At 44.2% G+C, this 19,264-nt stretch overlaps 1 protein-coding gene across 1 annotated transcript in view; it reads right to left on the minus strand.

The window, feature by feature from the left end:
* Positions 1-7,418: 7,418 nt before the first annotated feature.
* The window catches only part of LOC134933875 (solute carrier organic anion transporter family member 1A2-like), a 133,429-nt gene continuing 121,583 nt past the window's right edge, over positions 7,419-19,264 (minus strand). The window contains 2 exon segments of the mRNA XM_063929414.1: positions 7,419-8,092; positions 11,676-11,793. Of these exon segments, the coding sequence (XP_063785484.1) occupies positions 7,978-8,092; positions 11,676-11,793 (233 nt within the window). The 3' untranslated portion in view covers positions 7,419-7,977.

Consider the following 19,264-nt stretch of genomic DNA (forward strand, 5'->3'; position numbering starts at 1 on the left):
ATGGTGTATTCTCTACAGTGCATTATACATTATACATATGTTACATTATACTGCACAGGACTATGGTGTATTCTCTACAGAGCATTACACATTATACATATGTTACATTATACTGCACATGACTATGGTGCATTCTCTACAGTGCATTATACATTATACATATGTTACACTATACTGCACAGGACTATGGTGCATTCTCTACAGTGCATTATACATTATACATATGTTACCTTATACTGCACAGGACTATGGTGTATTCTCTATAGTGCATTATACATTATACATATGTTACACTATACTGCACAGGACTATGGTGTATTCTCTATAGTGCATTATACATTATCCACATGTTACATTATACTGCACAGGACTATGGTGTATTCTCTACAGTGCATTATACATTATACATATGTTACATTATTCTGCACAGGACTATGGTGTGTTCTCTACAGTGCATTATACATTATACATATGTTACATTATACTGCACAGGACTATGGTGCATTCTCTACAGTGCATTGTACATTATACATATGTTACATTATACTGCACAGGACTATGGTGCATTCTCTACAGTGTATTATACATTATACATATGTTACCTTATACTGCACAGGACTATGGTGTTTTCTCTACAGTGCATTATACATATGTTACATTATACTGCACAGGACTATGGTGTATTATCTACAGTGCATTATACATTATACATATGTTACATTATACTGCACAGGACTATGGTGCATTCTCTACAGTGTATTATACATTATACATATGTTACCTTATACTGCACATGACTATGGTGTATTCTCTACAGTACATTATACATTATACATATGTTACATTATACTGCACAGGACTATGGTGCATTGTCTACAGTGTATTATATATTATACATATGTTACCTTATACTGCACAGGACTATGGTGTATTCTCTACAGTGCATTATACACTATACATATGTTATATTATACTGCACAGTACTATGGTGTATTCTCTACAGTGCATTATACATTATACATATGTTACATTATACTGCACAGGACTATGGTGTATTCTCTACAGAGCATTACACATTATACATATGTTACATTATACTGCACAGGACTATGGTGCATTCTCTACAGTGCATTATACATTATACATATGTTACATTATACTGCACAGGACTATGGTGTGTTCTCTACAGTGCATTATACATTATACATATGTTACATTATACTGCACAGGACTATGGTGTATTCTCTACAGAGCATTACACATTATACATATGTTACATTATACTGCACAGGACTATGGTGGTCAATCCGAGTTGTTCGCTCGCTATTTTTCCCCCGCAACGGAGCGATTAGTCTCTAATGCGCATGCGCAATGTCCGCAGTGCGACTGCGCCAAGTAAATTTGCTATGCAGTTAGATATTTTACTCACGGCATTACAAGGTTTTTTCTTCGTTCTGGTGATCGTAATGTGATTGACAGGAAGTGGGTGTTTCTGGGCGGAAACTGGCCGTTATATGGGTGTGTGTGAAAAAACGCTACCGTTTCTGGGAAAAACGCGGGAGTGTCTGAAGAAACGGGGGAGTGTCTGGGCGAACGATGGGTGTGTTTGTGACTTCAAACCAGGAACGAAACTGACTGAACTGATCGCAGATGCCAAGTAAGTCTGGAGCTACTCAGAAACTGCTAAGAAGTGTTTATTCGCAATTTTGCTAATCTTTTGTTCGCAATTTTGATAAGCTAAGATTCACTCCCAGAGGGCGGCGGCTTAGCGTGTGCAATGCTGCTAAAAGCAGCTTGCGAGCGAACAACTCGGAATCACCCCCTATGGTGTATTCTCTACAGTGCATTATACATTATACATATGTTACATTATACTGCACAGGACTATGGTGTATTCTCTACAGTGCATTATACATTATACATATGTTACATTATACTGCACAGGACTATGGTGCATTCTCTACAGTGTATTATACATTATACATATGTTACCTTATACTGCACAGGACTATGGTGTATTCTCTACAGTGTATTATACATTATACATATGTTACATTATACTGCACAGGACTATGGTGTATTCTCTACAGTGCATTATACATTATACATATGTTAAATTATACTGCACAGGACTATGGTGTATTGTTTACAGTGCATTATACATATGTTACATTATACTGCACAGGACTATGGTGTATTCTCTACAGTGTATTATACATTATACATATGTTACATTATACTGCACAGGACTATGGTGTATTCTCTACAGTGCATTATACATATGTTACATTATACTGCACAGGACTATGGTGCATTCTCTACAGTGTATTATACATTATACATATGTTACCTTATACTGCACAGGACTATGGCGTATTCTCTACAGTGCATTGTACATTATTCATATGTTACATTATACTGCACAGGACTATGGTGTATTCTCTACAGTGTATTATACATTATACATATGTTACATTATACTGCACAGGACTATGGTGTATTCTCTACAGTGTATTATACATTATACATATGTTACATTATACTGCACAGGACTATGGCGTATTCTCTACAGTGCATTGTACATTATTCATATGTTACATCATACTGCACAGGACTATGGTGTATTCTCTACAGTGTATTATACATTATACATATGTTACATTATACTGCACAGGACTATGGTGTATTCTCTACAGTGTATTATACATTATACATATGTTACCTTATACTGCACAGGACTATGGTGTATTCTCTACAGTGCATTATACATTATACATATGTTACATTATACTGCACAGGACTATGGTGTATTCTCTACAGTGTATTATACATTATACATATGTTACATTATACTGCACAGGACTATGGTGTATTCTCTACAGTGTATTATACATTATACATATGTTACCTTATACTGCACAGGACTATGGTGTATTCTCTACAGTGCATTATACATTATACATATGTTACATTATACTGCACAGGACTATGGTGTATTCTCTACAGTGTATTATACATTATACATATGTTACCTTATACTGCACAGGACTATGGTGTATTCTCTACAGTGCATTATACATTATACATATGTTATATTATACTGCACAGGACTATGGTGTATTCTCTACAGTGTATTATACATTATACATATGTTACCTTATACTGCACAGGACTATGGTGTATTCTCTACAGTGCATTATACATTATACATATGTTACCTTATACTGCACAGGACTATGGTGTATTCTCTACAGTGCATTATACATTATACATATGTTACATTATACTGCACAGGACTATGGTGTATTCTCTACAGTGCATTATACATATGTTACATTATACTGCACAGGACTATGGTGCATTCCCTACAGTGCATTATACATTATACATATGTTATATTATACTGCACAGGACTATGGTGTAATCTCTACAGTGCATTATACATATGTTACATTATACTGCACAGGACTATGGTGTATTCTCTACAGTACATTATACATTATACATATGTTATATTATACTGCACAGGACTATGGTGTATTCTCTACAGTGTATTATACATTATACATATGTTACCTTATACTGCACAGGACTATGGTGTATTCTCTACAGTGCATTGCTGGTATCACTCTGCTACATTATCATCCATGCACTAGTAGTAATTATTAATATATATCATTTATCAAGGGACTCCATCTAATGGTAAGCCAAGCCTCTATGATGAAGCTCTTCCTGCCCCAGTCCCACACTGCACCAACTGTGAGGATACGGAGTCTCTGATCACTCAGGTAAACAGTTTAGTAAAATCATGACAATTTAAAGTGTAAATATACACACAGTACACAATTGTAAGCCAGGATGGTATCTTTCTTACTAAGTCCCCTCAGTAGTATGTGATTACAGATACCTGTGGTCTCCTGCTGTTACACGCTGGCCGTGGTTCTGTGCCCCATGGCCTGGGATACCAGCTCACACAGCGCCCTGCGCCACGGATTTGCGCCACCGCAATGCCTAGTCAGCGTCTGCACTTCAGAAGTACATCCACTCCCTGACCTTCTGTGCAGATCTCTGCCTCACCAGTAGAGGTCACTGCTCTTGTAATTCCCTCCCCTGTCTATCCATCACACAAGCCGCTCGGTGAGGAGGTCACAGAGGAGTGGAGACGAGGTGTCTGGGCTCCTGTACACAATGGGGTGTACATGATCAGATTACCTCCATACATTACCTGGTTACTGCTCACCTACTCATCCTAATCACACCTGATTGCACTGTCAGGGGTCTAAAGGGCAGTACACACGGGAAGAGATGTGTGCTGAGTGATCTATCAGTGACCGTTCAGCACACACCTCTCCCCCCCCCCCTACCTCCCACAGCGCAATGTGCACTGAGCGAGAGGGGGGCACTCAGCCAGCGTGAAATGAGCGATGTACTAGACAGGCCAATCTAGCACCGGCGATAGCGATGTGCGGGACCGCGCATAGCTATCACTGTGGCGCATACACACAGAGAGATCCATGCTTAACTTGTAAGCAATCTGGTCAGATCTCTCCCTGTGTACCCCCCTTTAGAACAATGAGCATATTTAACTATGTAAATAACACTCTGGCCAGAGGCGGAACTACTACCAGTGCAACCAGTACGTTGCACTGGGGCCCGCCACTGTCCAGGGGCCCAAAGCATGTAATGAGTCAAACTGACTCATTACATGCCGCTGCGTGCTGCGGGCAACCGCTGCCCGCTGCACACAGCGCCCAGACAGAGAGGAGAGGAGCAGCGGTACGGGGGAGAAGGAGGAGGAGGGAGTTGGAGGAGGCAGCAGCAGCAGTGCTTTACTTCTGGTGGAGGCGCTGCTGCTGCTGGCCCTCTGCTTCACTATAGGCTGTCTTCCGAGAACAGCCTATAGTGAAGCAGAGGGGCAGCAGCAGCAGCGCCTCCACCAATAATACAGCGCTGCTGTGGCTCCCTTCTTCACCTCCCTCCTCCACCTCCTCTACTGCCCGGGAATCGTGAGTGACCAGAAGCTGCACCGAGGAGCCTGAGCCAGCGGAGAGGGTAAGTATAATTATTTATTTCTTTCTTTCTTTCTTTCTTTCTTTCTTTCTTTCTTTCTTTCTTTCTTTCTTTCTTTCTTTCTTTCTTTCTTTCTTTTTCTTTCTTTCTTTCTTTCTTTCGACTGTCTGCCACAATGTGTAAAAAGGGGGAATCTGCCAGTCGCAGTGTTTAAAAAGGGGGAATCTGCCTGACGCAATGTGTAAAAAGGGGGAATCTGCCTGCTGCAATGTGTAAAAAGGGGGACGCTGTCTGCTGTAATGTGTAACAAGGGCACGCTGTCTGCCGTAATGTGTAACAAGGCCACGCTGTCTGCCGTAATGTGTAAAAAGGGCATGCTGTCTGCCGTTATGTGTAAAAAGCGTATGCTGTCTGCCGTTATGTGTAACAAGGACACGCTGTCTGCCGTTATGTGTAAAAAGGGCACGCTGTCTGCCGCTATGTGTAACAAGGGCATGCTGTCTGCCGTTATTTGTAAAAAGTGTACGCTGTCTGCCGCTATGTGTAACAAGGCCACGCTGTCTGCCGTAATGTGTAAAAAGGGGACACTGTCTGCCGTAATGTGTAAAAAGGGCACGCTGTCTGCCGTTATGTGTAAAAAGTGTACGCTGTCTACCGCTATGTGTAACAAGGGCACGCTGTCTGCCGTTATGTGTAAAAAGTGTACGCTGTCTGCCGCTATGTGTAACAAGGACACGCTGTCTGCCGTAATGTGTAAAAAGGGGACGGTGTCTGCCGTAATGTGTAAAAATGGCACGCTGTCTGCCGCTATGTGTAAAACGTGTACGCTGTCTGACGCTATGTGTAACAAGGGCATGCTGTCTGCCGTTATTTGTAAAAAGTGTATGCTGTCTGCCGCTATGTGTAACAAGGCCACGCTGTCTGCCGTTATGTGTAAAAAGTGTACGCTGTCTGCCGCTATGTGTAACAAGGGCACGCTGTCTGCCGTTATGTGTAAAAAGGGGACGCTGTCTGCCGCTATGTGTAACAAGGGCACGCTGTCTGCCGTTATGTGTAAAAAGGGGACGCTGTCTGCCGCTATGTGTAAAAAGGGTATGCTGTCTGCCGGTATTTGTAAAAAGTGTACGCTGTCTGCCGCTATGTGTAACAAGGGTACGCTGTCTGCCGTTATGTGTAAAAAGGGGACGCTGTCTGCCGCTATGTGTAACAAGGGCACGCTGTCTGCCGCTATGTGTAACAAGGGCAAGCTGTCTGCCGTTATTTGTAAAAAGTGTACGCTGTCTGCCGCTATGTGTAACAAGGGCACGCTGTCTGCCGTTATGTGTAAAAAGGGGACGCTGTCTGCCGCTATGTGTAACAAGGGCATGCTGTCTGCCGTTATTTGTAAAAAGTGTACGCTGTCTGCCGCTATGTGTAACAAGGGCACGCTGTCTGCCGTTATGTGTAAAAAGGGGACGCTGTCTACCGTTATGTGTAAAAAGGGCACTGCCGTTATGTGTAAAAAGGGGACGCTATCTGCCGTAATGTGTAAAAAGGGCACTGCCGTTATATGTAAAAAGGGGACACTGTCTGCCGTAATGTGTAAAAAGGGGAATCTGTCCGCCGTAAGGTGTAAAAGGGTCTCTACCTGGTGTAGTGGTGCTACTGTGCGGCTTAATTTGAATAATGGAGACTACTGTGCACCGTTTTATGAATTAGTATTATTTTGTGGCCACACCCTTTCCCCACGAAGCCATGCCTACGGCGCGCACTGCCCCTGTTTTGCATGCAGGGGTAGGGCTCCAATGCTGTTTCTTGCACAGCGCTAAAATGTCTAGTTACGGCACTGTTGTTAGGTATCCATTTCTCTGGCCCTGAGCAGGTCCCCCTCACCAGATCCTCTCCAGGGGTGAGGGGGTGGACTTGGGATGCTTTGGGCCCCCCGCCCAAAGCATTTTGACGCACCTGGGCCCACCGGTCGCTAGTTCCACCACTGGCTGTGTGTATACTTGTTCCTACATCTTGCATGGTTATATGTGTGGATTGCATTACGTCTGTGTATATTGTAATTGCAGTCTGCTCTTTGTAGTCACAGTTCTACCAGTTTCCTCTACTGTATAATAAGAACCATTCTTCAGAGCCTCACATCGGATTATTGGAAAGTAGATGAGGTTACGCTGTCTGTCTAGATATGATCAAGGAGCATTCACTGAGTGAGGGCAGAACAAGGACGTTGTGGCGTTTGTAGGGTCACCTGTGCTTGCTGGGTTTCCGCCCACACCGGTAGGTAAATTAATGTGTTTTTTTAAAGAAAATTGAGCATTTAGATTGTCAGCTCCTATAGGGCAGAGACCGATATAAATGTACCATGCTGTGTAATATAGTGAATCTATGTAAGTAAAGGATATAAAATAATAATCATACAGTAATAATATAAAAATTCCTTTTATTTCAGTTTACACAATATAAAAGGTAATCAGAGTATTATAAGGTATTATTATTACATGTGTGTATACTGTGCAGCTCTGTACATAGCAGGTGTGACGGGATCTGACCTGATAAATGATACGTTACAATGTAGCAATGTCACCCTTAGCAGAACCAGCCCTGTGAGCCCCCGCTCTGCTGACACACGGACTGGCACTGGGGGCAGCACACCCGCCCGGTGCCGCCTCCCAGTGCGTCAATCACCCCCGAGGCCAATGGGTGGCACTTTCTTCTCTGTTCTGTTTGTGGCTTGGTTGTCCATTATTGTCACCAGTAGTCCCCATGTCCCCTGATGTCTTCTTATCCCTCCTCCTCCTCCAGCCTCCAATGCTCTGATCTGCTCCTCTGTGACCTCTGAGCCCAGTATCCCAGGAATTTAATGAAACGTATCCCAACAAGTTATCATTGGGGGCTATTCATAAAATAACAGGGTCCGTGTGTCCGTGTACCATCCCTATATACTATATACAGCGTCTTTCTTCTCCGTATTCCATCTCTTCCTCATGACCTGGCACTTTCCTCACGGGAGCTGACGCGTTTCATGGAGAGGAGGATGAGGATGCAGGGGATAAAGGACACAAAGCGTAATCCCGCTGGGATCCCAAAATACAGGTATCTGGAGACACACAGGAGAAATGCATTATGTATCGTAGTGTAGGTGGTATTATTACATGATATATAACAAGAGCTGTTGGATAGTTATGAATGAGAAGGTTGCCTATATGCCAGAGGGAGAGGGGGGGGGGGGGGGGGGGAGACACTTATATATGGTATTCCAGGCCTTACCAAAATAAGTTGGGGGCAGAAAGGCTGTTTTATCAAAGGGAAAAACTACCTGTTCTGGCCAAAATATAGTGCACACAGGGCTGGTGTTAAGGTGCTCAGCGCCCTCCTGCAAACTATAAATTTCCACCTCCCCACACTTTACTAAGGGACAGCGTGCGCCTAAGATGCGTATCAAAAAAGATTTGTGGTCTCACGAGGAAGGGGCATGGCCATACAATAGTACCTCCATTTCAAAGTATGCCACACAGTAGCACAATCTTATTCACATTACACCACATAGTAGTGTCTCTTATTCACATTACGCTACACAGTAGTACCCCTTATATACGTTACACCACACAGTATAGCTCCTTACACATAATACCCACAGTAGTGGTGCCGCCGCTTATACACATAATGCCCACAGTAGTGTTGCCACTTACACATAATGCCCACAGTAGTAAAGCAACTTATACACATAATACCCACAGTAGTAGCACCCCCTTATACATAATGCCCAACAGTAGTGCCACTTATACACATAATGCTCACAGTAGTAGTGCAGCTTATACACATAATGCCCACATTAGTAGCACCACTTATACACATAATGCCCACAGTAGTGTTGCCACTTACACATAATGCCCACAGTAGTAAAGCAACTTATACACATAATACCCACAATAGTAGCACCCCTTATATATAATGCCCACAGTAGTGCCACTTATACACATAATGCTCACAGTAGTAGTGCAGCTTATACACATAACGCCCACAGTAGTAGCAGCACTAATACACATAATGCCCACAGTAGTATTGCCCCTTACACATAATGCCCACAGTAGTAGTGCCACTTATAATACGTACAGTGGTAGCACCACTTATACACATAATGCCCACAGTAGTAGCATTGCTTATCCACATACTGCCCACAGTAGTATTGCCCCTTACACATAATGCCCACAGTAGTAGCACCACTTATACACATAATAACCACAGTAGTATCGTCGCTTATACACATAATGCCCAGTTCAGTAGCACCGCTTATAAACATAGTGCCTACAGTAGTTAGTAGCACCACTTATACACATAATACCCACAGTAGTAGCGCTGGTTATACACAATACCCGCAGTAGTAGCACCGCTTGTACACATAATGCCCACAGTAGTAGTGCCGCTTATACACATAAAGCCCACAGTAGTTGTGCCTCTTACACACAATGCCCACAGTAGTGCCACTAATGCACATAATTCCCACAGTAGTAGCATCCCTTATACATAATGCCCACAGAAGTATTGCCACTAATGCACATAATGCCCACAGTAGTAGCATCCCTTATACATAACACCCACAGTAGTGCCACTTATATACATAATGCTCACAGTAGTAGTGCAGCTTATACACATAATGCCCACAGTAGTATTACCCCTTACACATAATGCCCACAGTAGTAGTGCCACTTATAATACGTACAGTGGTAGCACCACTTATACACATAATGCCCACAGTAGTAGCATCCCTTATACATAATACCCACAGTAGTGCCACTTATATACATAATGCTCACAGTAGTAGTGCAACTTATACACATAATGCCCACAGTTGTAGCACCACTTATACACATAATGCCCACAGTAGTAGTGCTACTTATAATACGTACAGTGGTAGCACCACTTATACACATAATGCCCACAGTAGTAGCATTACTTATCCACATACTGCCCACAGTAGTATTGCCCCTTACACATAATGCCCACAGTAGTAGTACCACTTATACACATAATACCCACAGTAGTATCGCCACTTATACACATAATGCCCAGAGCAGTAGCACCGCTTATACACATAGTGCCTACAGTAGTAGCACCACTTATACACAACAATGGCAACAACAGACAGCAGGGATGCAGAGCAGGGAGACGCCTCTCCAGTCTGGCACCTACCTGCTCTGCATCCCTTTGCTAAGCGGGTAGCGCCTGCCCTGAGTCCAGAATTATCAGCCCAAATGTGGCCCAGATCACACATGGGCACATATATAAAACCTGGTGCGGCAATACGGTAAATAAGCCCTCACCTCTCCGGCCCGGTAATGCCTAAACAGCAGAGTGTCGCCCCTATCTGTAATTGTAACTTCAAGTTTTCTCCCATAATACTGATCAGTTTATTCTCATTTATGACTCAAGTTAAAAATGCGAGTGAGGCATCATGGCGGTGGTCAGTAGTGCATGGGGCAATCGTGTGTGCTTGCATAAAGTTGCTTAGAAGATACAAAGGGGTATATTTATCTGCAGTGCATCTGCGCAGTGGTTACCGCGGCAATTCACAAACATTTTCCCCTGCTGTGGTAACCAGTGGTAGGAGCCCCCCTTCGCCAAAGCCCTTCCAGGGAGCAGAATGCTCTGGCGGTGGTCTTTTGTAACTGCCTGTAAAATGCAGTGTTCCTGTGCACACCGGTGCCTCTGTCCTCCCATGTTGTGCAGTGGAAGGGGTCAAAGCAGGTATCTGATGTCAGTGTCTCCGGCTCTCTACGCACGCAGCCCATGTGACGGGAGTCACTATACTTGGTTCTCAGACACAAACTCTAGTGTTTACTTTCTAGCAGATGAAACAGACGGAGGAAGGGGATGCGCACAAGGCCCGTGACAAGACTTAGGTCGACAGTCTCATTTGACCACTATTGGTCGACAGTAACTAGGTCGACAGGGTTTCTAGGTCGGCATGTTCTAGGTCAAAAGGTCGACATGGGGTTGTTTTAAAATCTTTTTGGGAATTTTTTCATACTTTATAATCCATGTGGACTACGATTGGGAACAGTAACCTTGCCTGAAGCATGGTGAACAAAGCAAGCCATGCAAGGGGACGCGGTGCACTAATTGGGGTTCCCGGTCACTGTACGGCAAAAACGACACCAAAAAAGAGTAAAAAAACTCATGTCGACCTTTTGACCTGTCAACCTAGACCAATGATGGCTAACCTTGACACTCCAGCTGTTGTTGAACTACACATACCAGCATGCCTTGCTACAGTTTTGCTATTTGGCAATGCTAAAACTGTTGCAGGGCATGCTGGGATGTGTAGTTCAACAACAGCTGGAGTTTCAAGGTTAGCCATCACTGACCTAGACCATGTTGACCTAGAGACCCTGTCGACCTAGTTACTGTCGACCAATAGTCGTCGACCTTCAATACCACACCCGTGCGAGACGGTACAGAGACCCCAACTTCCTCCAGCAATAGTGACGGGACCCTGTCGGTGGAAATCTGGTAAATTGGCAAAAAAGTGATAACCTCTTTTTCAGACCAGATAAAGGACGCTGAGCGACAGTGTTACTCTGTGGTTTGTATGGACCCTTAATGTCTCCTCTCCATGTCAGTAATGTCTATATCCGGCAGTTTCTGCTGCTGAGTGTGCACTCACGAAGGAGATAAGTTACCTGTAAGCGTCAGAGTCGTACATGCGACAAGCCCCCGGGTCTCCGCAGCTCGTAGTCCCCCATTTAATGCAGGTGGTATCAATGGCTGCGCCATAGAAAATCGGGGAAGGGATTCCACCTGCCGGAGAGGACACAGTAACTAGTAAATGAATCTCTCACAGAATAACAGCTGCTGGAACCAGTATGCGCAGATGTAATAAGAGCTGTAATATAACCACTAGTACTGTATTCTGGAGCCTTCATTGGCTGGGTCATATCTATGCATGCAATATTATCTGCAGGACTATGTACAGCTGTTGTGGCTGACGTAGGCAGGCTGTGTTCTTCCTCTGTCTCCCTCTCCCTTCCCATCTATCTCCACCTCTTCCCGTCATCTCTCTCTACCCCCCTCTTAGTATGTCTCTTATTCTCTCTCTGTCTCCTTCCCATCTCTCTCCACCTCTTCCCCTGTCATCTCTCTCTGCCCCCCTCTTATTATGTCTCTTATTCTCTCTCTGCCTCCTTCCCATCTCTCTCTTCCCCCTCCTCTTTCCCTGTCCCTCTCCCCACCTCTTCCCCTGTCATCTCTCTGCCCCCTTCTTATTATGTCTCTTACTCTCTCTCTCTGTCTCCTTCCCATCTCTCTCCACCTCTTCCCCTGTCATCTCTCTCTGCCCCCCTCTTATTATGTCTCTTATTCTCTCTCTGCCTCCTTCCCATCTCTCTCTCTTTCTCCTCCTCTTTCCCTATCCCTCTCTCCACCTCTTCCCCCGTCATCTCTCTCTGCCCCCTCTTATTATGTCTCTTATTCTCTCTCTGCCTCCTTCCCATCTCTCTCTTCCCCCTCCTCTTTCCCTGTCCCTCTCTCCACCTCTTCCCCTGTCATCTCCCTCTGTCCCCCTCTTATTATGTCTCTTATTCTCTCTCTGCCTCCTTCCCATCTCTCTCCACCTCTTCCCCTGTCATCTCTCTCTGCCCCCCTCTTATTATGTCTCTTATTCTCTCTCTGCCTCCTTCCCATCTCTCTCCACCTCTTCCTGTCATCTCTCTCTGCCCCCTCTTATTATGTCTCTTATTCTCTCTCTGCCTCCTTCCCATCTATCTCCACCTCTTCCCTTGTCATATCTCTCTGTCCCCCTCTTACTATGTCTCTTATTCTCTCTCTGCCTCCTTCCCATCTCTCTCTTCCCCCTCCTCTTTCCCTGTCCCTCTCTCCACCTCTTCCCCTGTCATCTCTCTGCCCCCTTCTTATTATGTCTCTTATTCTCTCTCTGTCTCCTTCCCATCTCTCTTCACCTCTTCCCCTGTCATCTCTCTCTGCCCCCCTCTTATTATGTCTCTTACTCTCTCTCTGTCTCCTTCCCATCTCTCTCCACCTCTTCCCCTGTCATCTCTCTCTGTCCCCCTCTTACTATGTCTCTTATTCTCTCTCTGCCTCCTTCCCATCTCTCTCCACCTCTTCCCCTGTCATCTCTCTCTGCCCCCCTCTTATTATGTCTCTTACTCTCTCTCTGTCCCCTTCCCATATCTCTCCACCTCTTCCCCTGTCATCTCTCTCTGTCCCCCTCTTACTATGTCTCTTATTCTCTCTCTGCCTCCTTCCCATCTCTCTCCACCTCTTCCCCTGTCATCTCTCTCTGCCCCCCTCTTATTATGTCTCTTATTCTCTCTCTGTCTCCTTCCCATCTCTCTTCACCTCTTCCCCTGTCATCTCTCTCTGCCCCCCTCTTATTATGTCTCTTATTCTCTTCCCTGCCTCATTCCCATCACTCTCCACCTCTTCCCCTGTCATCTCTCTCTGCCCCCCTCTTATTATGTCTCTTACTCTCTCTCTACCTCCTTCCCATCTCTCTCCACCTCTTCCCCTGTCATCTCTCTCTGCCCCCCTCTTATTATGTCTCTTACTCTCTTTCTGTCTCCTTCCCATCTCTCTTTTCCTCCTCCTCTTTCCCTGTCTCTCTCTCCACCTCTTTACCTGTCATCTCTCTTTCCCTCTCTCTTATTCTCTCTCTCTCTCTCTGCCTCATTCCTGTTTCTCTTTTCCTCCTTCTCTTTCCCAACTCTCTCCACCTCTTTCCTCGTCATCTCTCTCTGTCCCTCTCTCTTATTATGTATATTATTCTCTCTCCACCTCCTTCCTCTTTCTCCATTTATTTACCTATCATCTCTCTTTTCCTCTCTTTTATTCTCTCTCTGCCTCCTTCCTGTGTCTCTTTTCCTCTTCCTCTTTCCCTATCTCTCTCCACCTCTTTCCCCCTCATCTCTCTCTGTCCTTCTCTCTTATTCTGTATATTATTCTCTTTCTGCCCCCCTACACTATCATTTCCTCTCCCTCTTTCCCTAACTGTCTATCCCCCACATCCTCTCCTCTCTTTCTTTTCCATTGCTTATCCACACCTCCCTCTCATCCTGCTTTTCTCTCTCTCACTCTTTTCTCCCTTCACCTGTATTTTTCTCTACCTCCCTTTTATTAGAGAAGAGCAGTTCAGATTTGTTCTGTTCTTTTCCCCAAACTGGCGCAAGTTTGGGTTTATCTTATTGGCTATCCAAAACATGTGACAGCCAGATACCTTATGAGATGCCATTTTTGAGATCCAAACATTGGGCCTAATTCAGTAAGGATTGCAAATTCTGCTAATTTGCAGAATTTGCATTCCTTTGGATCGCATGTTGGGGGCTTCCCATTGCTGGGTAAAACCGCCCAGAATACTGACCGGCGCTCCCCCATTCAACAAACAGAAATTGCGAACGCATCACAATTTCTGCTTGTTATCAGAAACTGGGGAAGCCTCCTGCTGGCGCAGCTTAGCTGTGCCCGCAGGAGGCCAGCAGCCATGTTCTTGATCGCTGCGCCTGTGTGTGACATCACACGGCTGCCGTGATCACGCCCCCAACAAACCCCAGTTTGGCTGCCTCCACCCCCGTTTGCACCACACTGCCTCCGCAACACTCCGTCTTCTCCCTGAAAATGGAGCAGTGCCACCCCTCCCGCCCCACAACCGCCTCTGCCTGATTGACTGGCAGAGGTGATTGCATTTTCTGCGGCCCCCCTGCAGAAAGTGTGGGTGCATGTGCAGGACAGGCGCTGCGTGTGCACCCGCGGGGAGATTGTAATAATTCTGGTTGGATCGCGATTTGCAATCCAACCTGAATTAGCCCCATAACCAAGTAAATCCGAACTGTTCATCTCTACCTTTTTTATCTTTCTAATTCCTCTCATCCTCTTTCTTTCTTTCTTTCTTTCTATCTCTCCTCCTTTTTTTCTCTCCCCATTTTCTCTCTTCCTTTTTTCATACTTCCACCTCACCCATAACTGTCAGGAGTGATACAAAAATATAAGATTCACTATTATCAATCTCATGCTTTCAGGCAGTTTAGCACCAATGCAAAGTACAAATTAAATAAACATTCTGAAGATAGTACTAGTTACCCATTACATATCAGGTTATATACAAACTATACATAATTTAGTTTATTTAATGTTTTTAACCTCATTTGATTGTTATACCAGCGCTTTATTTTATACCCACAGAAAGGTGTTTGTTATGAATATAATATGGTGTTTTTAATAGGACAAGAAGGGGAAATATATATATATATATATATATATAGGCAGCAGTAAGGCTCGGCACTCCGATTGGGTTAAATACAGATACTTGCTGCAGTGCCCTCCGTAGATCAATGTAAGGATCCATATAATGCATAAAAGACAGCGGCACTCAGCAGACTTCAAAATAAATGTTATGCCATTTCTTTTGAAGTCTGCTGAGTGCCGCTGTCTTTTATGCATTATATATATATATATATATATATATATAGTTTATTTTTTTTAAATACAAGGGAAATATATATTTATTACAAACTGATATGTTCTGTGTGTGTCAATATTCCTGACAGGGGTATATTTTACAAGCAAGAGCAATGTCCACTGTCTGGTTGTATGAGACCAAAACAAGCATTTGGTGTTGGACATATGTCAACATTGGAATGTTTGCATCTTCAAATTGAGACAATGGGTTTCACCTTGTGCCTTAAATCCATATAATCCATGTTACACATTGTATTTTTATGTTATTTCTAACACTCAAAATTGAGGCCCCCTACTGTTTCTTAGCATTTATGTATATTTCCTAGTTGACCTTGTACATATGAAATAGCTTATGCAGGAGTTTTCCAGCCTATATAAACTGGAACCAGTCAATGTCAGCCTAGACAACCTGGATGAACATGGACTGCAGAAGTGTCAGGATGATCTGAATATAACATCTGCTGAACTGATAAATAACCTTAGCTAAGTATACAATAAATTCTTATTTATATATTTAAGTTGTTTGTTGAAGTATTTTTCTGGGAATCCACCAATTTGGATCTCCTCAAACTTAACCCACCTGTAACATTTGGCAAGCCAGCCAGGAGACCCCGTTTAAACCCCCAGATAGTGCTATATTTTGTGTAAGAAAAATGTTTAAAAGGTTATTCAGTAAGAAGGGGGCAAGTGTTCCATCATGTCTAAATAGTTCCAGACCCTGTTCTGAGATTTTGGAGACTGCCGCTAAATACATGCAACCAATCAGAACTGTAAGTCATTTAGAAGATTTACAGAATGTTGATTTAAATATTTTTTGGGAAAATCAGTGTCGAGCCACGACTTCAATTCAGAAAGTCAATGCACAGGCTGTAAACTCGTTTTGCAGGTATAGGAAATGCAGCTAGAGCAAGATGCACTAAGGGAGAAAAATGCTGTCCTGCGAACCTGTGTATGCTCCCAGGAACAGTGTACAGTGAATTGCAGACACAGTTCGAAAATTATGTTGTAAAAAGAGTGAATTGTAAGAAACAGCTGGGTAAAAAGCCCAAACAAGATTTTGTGCAGATACGCACATTGATTACCTCACAAAACTGACAACAGTTAGACAGTGATTCTGAGGTAGAATACAATATGAGGAAGATTTTACAGGGCAGCTGCATCCTGTCAGACATACTACTTGCACTTAAACACAAGAGACTAGACAAATTGATGATGGGACACCTAATCAGTTTGTTTGCACTAACTGTATACAAACCACAGTAGATGATAGGAATGAAGTGGTACCTGCAGATGTAACAAAGGATGTTGAAATTCACAGACAACATTGTGAAGTTTTAGCACTCTTACATAGTTTCAGCCCAGATAGTGATGAAATCAAGGGGGGCTTTTCAGAGTTAAGCAGGGCAGATGCTGATACCCACAAGATTTCACAAACTGCATGTGGGAAAGGGGGGGGGGGGTTGATTTACACAACACAGAGGGGGGAGAGAATTGCTTCTGCATGCATAATATCACAGACACAAAGATGCCAGACAGAAATGACCCGCACATTTACACTACAGATAAGGACATTAAATCTGAGCAGAGTGTGAGTGTGCGGTGGTAGAAGATTATATTAAGAAAGTTACATGTGAACACATACTGAATGATTTTGAGTTTCTTGCTGAAAAAAGTGAACAAGATGTGTTTCATGAGCAAACATGCAAAGTAAGTGGATTTTTTATTCGGAACTGGAATGATCATTGAGCACTTCAGACAATACGGAACTTTGCACAATTCTAAAGACCTATTAAAGATCTTCACGAAAACAGGAGCCAGTTGTTCAGCACAAGTCTTTAGGCGACACCTCATCTGATCCAGGTGCTTTCCTGGAACTCAGTCCTCAAACAGTTTGGCCAACCCTCTACTCAACCACCCTTACTGCCGGAGAGATACCCACAACATGGGGCTGTCTCTTGGGCTCTCCGGCCTCTTTATTATCAATCTCAGCCTTACTGTAGTTAATATTACAGGTGGGTTAAGTATGACGAGACCCAAATGGGTGGATTCCCAGAATAGTTCTTCAATAAACAAATTCAATATATATAAATATGAATTTATTGTATACTTAGCAATCCCTCTGATTTGAGCTTGCTGGAATGAAGCTTCCACTCTTTCATGACTTGACAACAGTATCACTATTTGAACCAAGCATCCTTGCACCATCAGCGCTGTCTCTATGGCGACTTGCACACCACACTTGAGGCCATTCAAGATAAAGGCGTGTGTGTCAGCAGATTCGATGTCAGCAACCATCCGACATAGGCTTGACAATTGTCCAGTTTTCAAAGCAAATATTTACTGGGTTTATTGTCTTTGCAGCGGCTTCTGTCTGAAGTCTGACAGTCTGTAAAGGTTGCTGCAACACTGCATCAACAGTCCACACTTGGTCTTCATCTGTGAATGTGGCAAAATTATGCATAAAACAGTATTTCACCCCATCTTCCAATGGTTCCTCCCATCGTGGATCTGTACTCATGGAGAAATCTAAATTAGACAGTTCTGTTATCTCTGACAACACTGGTTTAAATTTGATAAGTCCAGCAAGTAGATTTGCGGTTGCCACTGGTAACCGCACATCTTTCAACAGTTTCTATACCATTGAATACATTGGGGTTCCCAGTTCAGTACCAAACACAAAATTTGAACTAAATCCCCAAAGCAGCGTGTTTCTAACCCTCTGTTATCAGACTGTTTGTCTGTAATGGGTTGCACATCGTAAATCTTTATCATAATATGGGGCTGCATTATATCCTTCAGTATCTCGATACGCCGAGTACATATACGAGGGTCCTGTTTGTCGACTTTAGTTCATCATTCAACACGATTGTTCCACGTTTGTTATTCCCTAAATTGGTTAGTTTAGGGGTTCCATTGGATTGTAAATGTTTTGGTGGACAGGAGAGCAGGTGAGATTAGGAAGTTTATAGCTAGGGTTCAGACTATTAGTTTAGGGGCTCCCCAAGTATGTGTTCTATCCCCAGTGTCATAACTAGGGTGAGGCGAGCAGGGTACATGGCATAGTAGGCCCAGCAGATAGGTGTGATGCCAACCATGGCATCGTACCTGCACTGCCTGCCCATCCACCGTCCACCATTGCGCCTTACCGCCTGCCGTCCGTCTCTGGTCTGCTCTGTGCTGCCAGTAACTAAAAGTCTGAGCAACGGTCTGATAATAGCTGCTGCTCTCACTCTGAGTGCTGTCCATCCATAGCGGGCAGGAGGGGCCACGATCCCCTCTCCTCCCCTCTCCCTCCTACCCCAGCTAACTGTTGACGCTGCTGAGCAGCTGTTCTTGCCGCCCGGGATCACCAGAGGATGTTTTGGGCCCAGGACCAGGTAAGCAAATCTGCCTGTTCCCGTCACCCTCTCCTTCTTGCTGTCACACTCTCACTGTCACCTACTGCTCCAGCTGTCACCCTCTCTCTGGCATCACCCACTGCTGTCACCCTCTCCCTGTCACTCACTGCTGTCACCCTCTCCCTGGCACTCACTGCTGTCACCCTCTCTCCGTCATCACCCTCTCCCTATCACCCAATGCTGTCACCTTCTCCCTGTCACCCACTGCTGTCACCCTCTCCCTGGCATCTCCCACTGCTGTCACCCTCTCCCTGTCACTCACTGCTGTCACCCTCTCTCTGTCATCACCCTCTCCCTGTCACCCACTGCTGTCACATTCTCATGGTCACCCACTGCTGTCACCCTCTACCTGTCACCCAATGCTGTCCCCCTCTCCCTGTCTCCCACTGCTGTCACCCTCTCCC

Source organism: Pseudophryne corroboree, chromosome 6, assembly GCF_028390025.1.
Source record: "Pseudophryne corroboree isolate aPseCor3 chromosome 6, aPseCor3.hap2, whole genome shotgun sequence".
NCBI lineage: Eukaryota > Metazoa > Chordata > Amphibia > Anura > Myobatrachidae > Pseudophryne > Pseudophryne corroboree.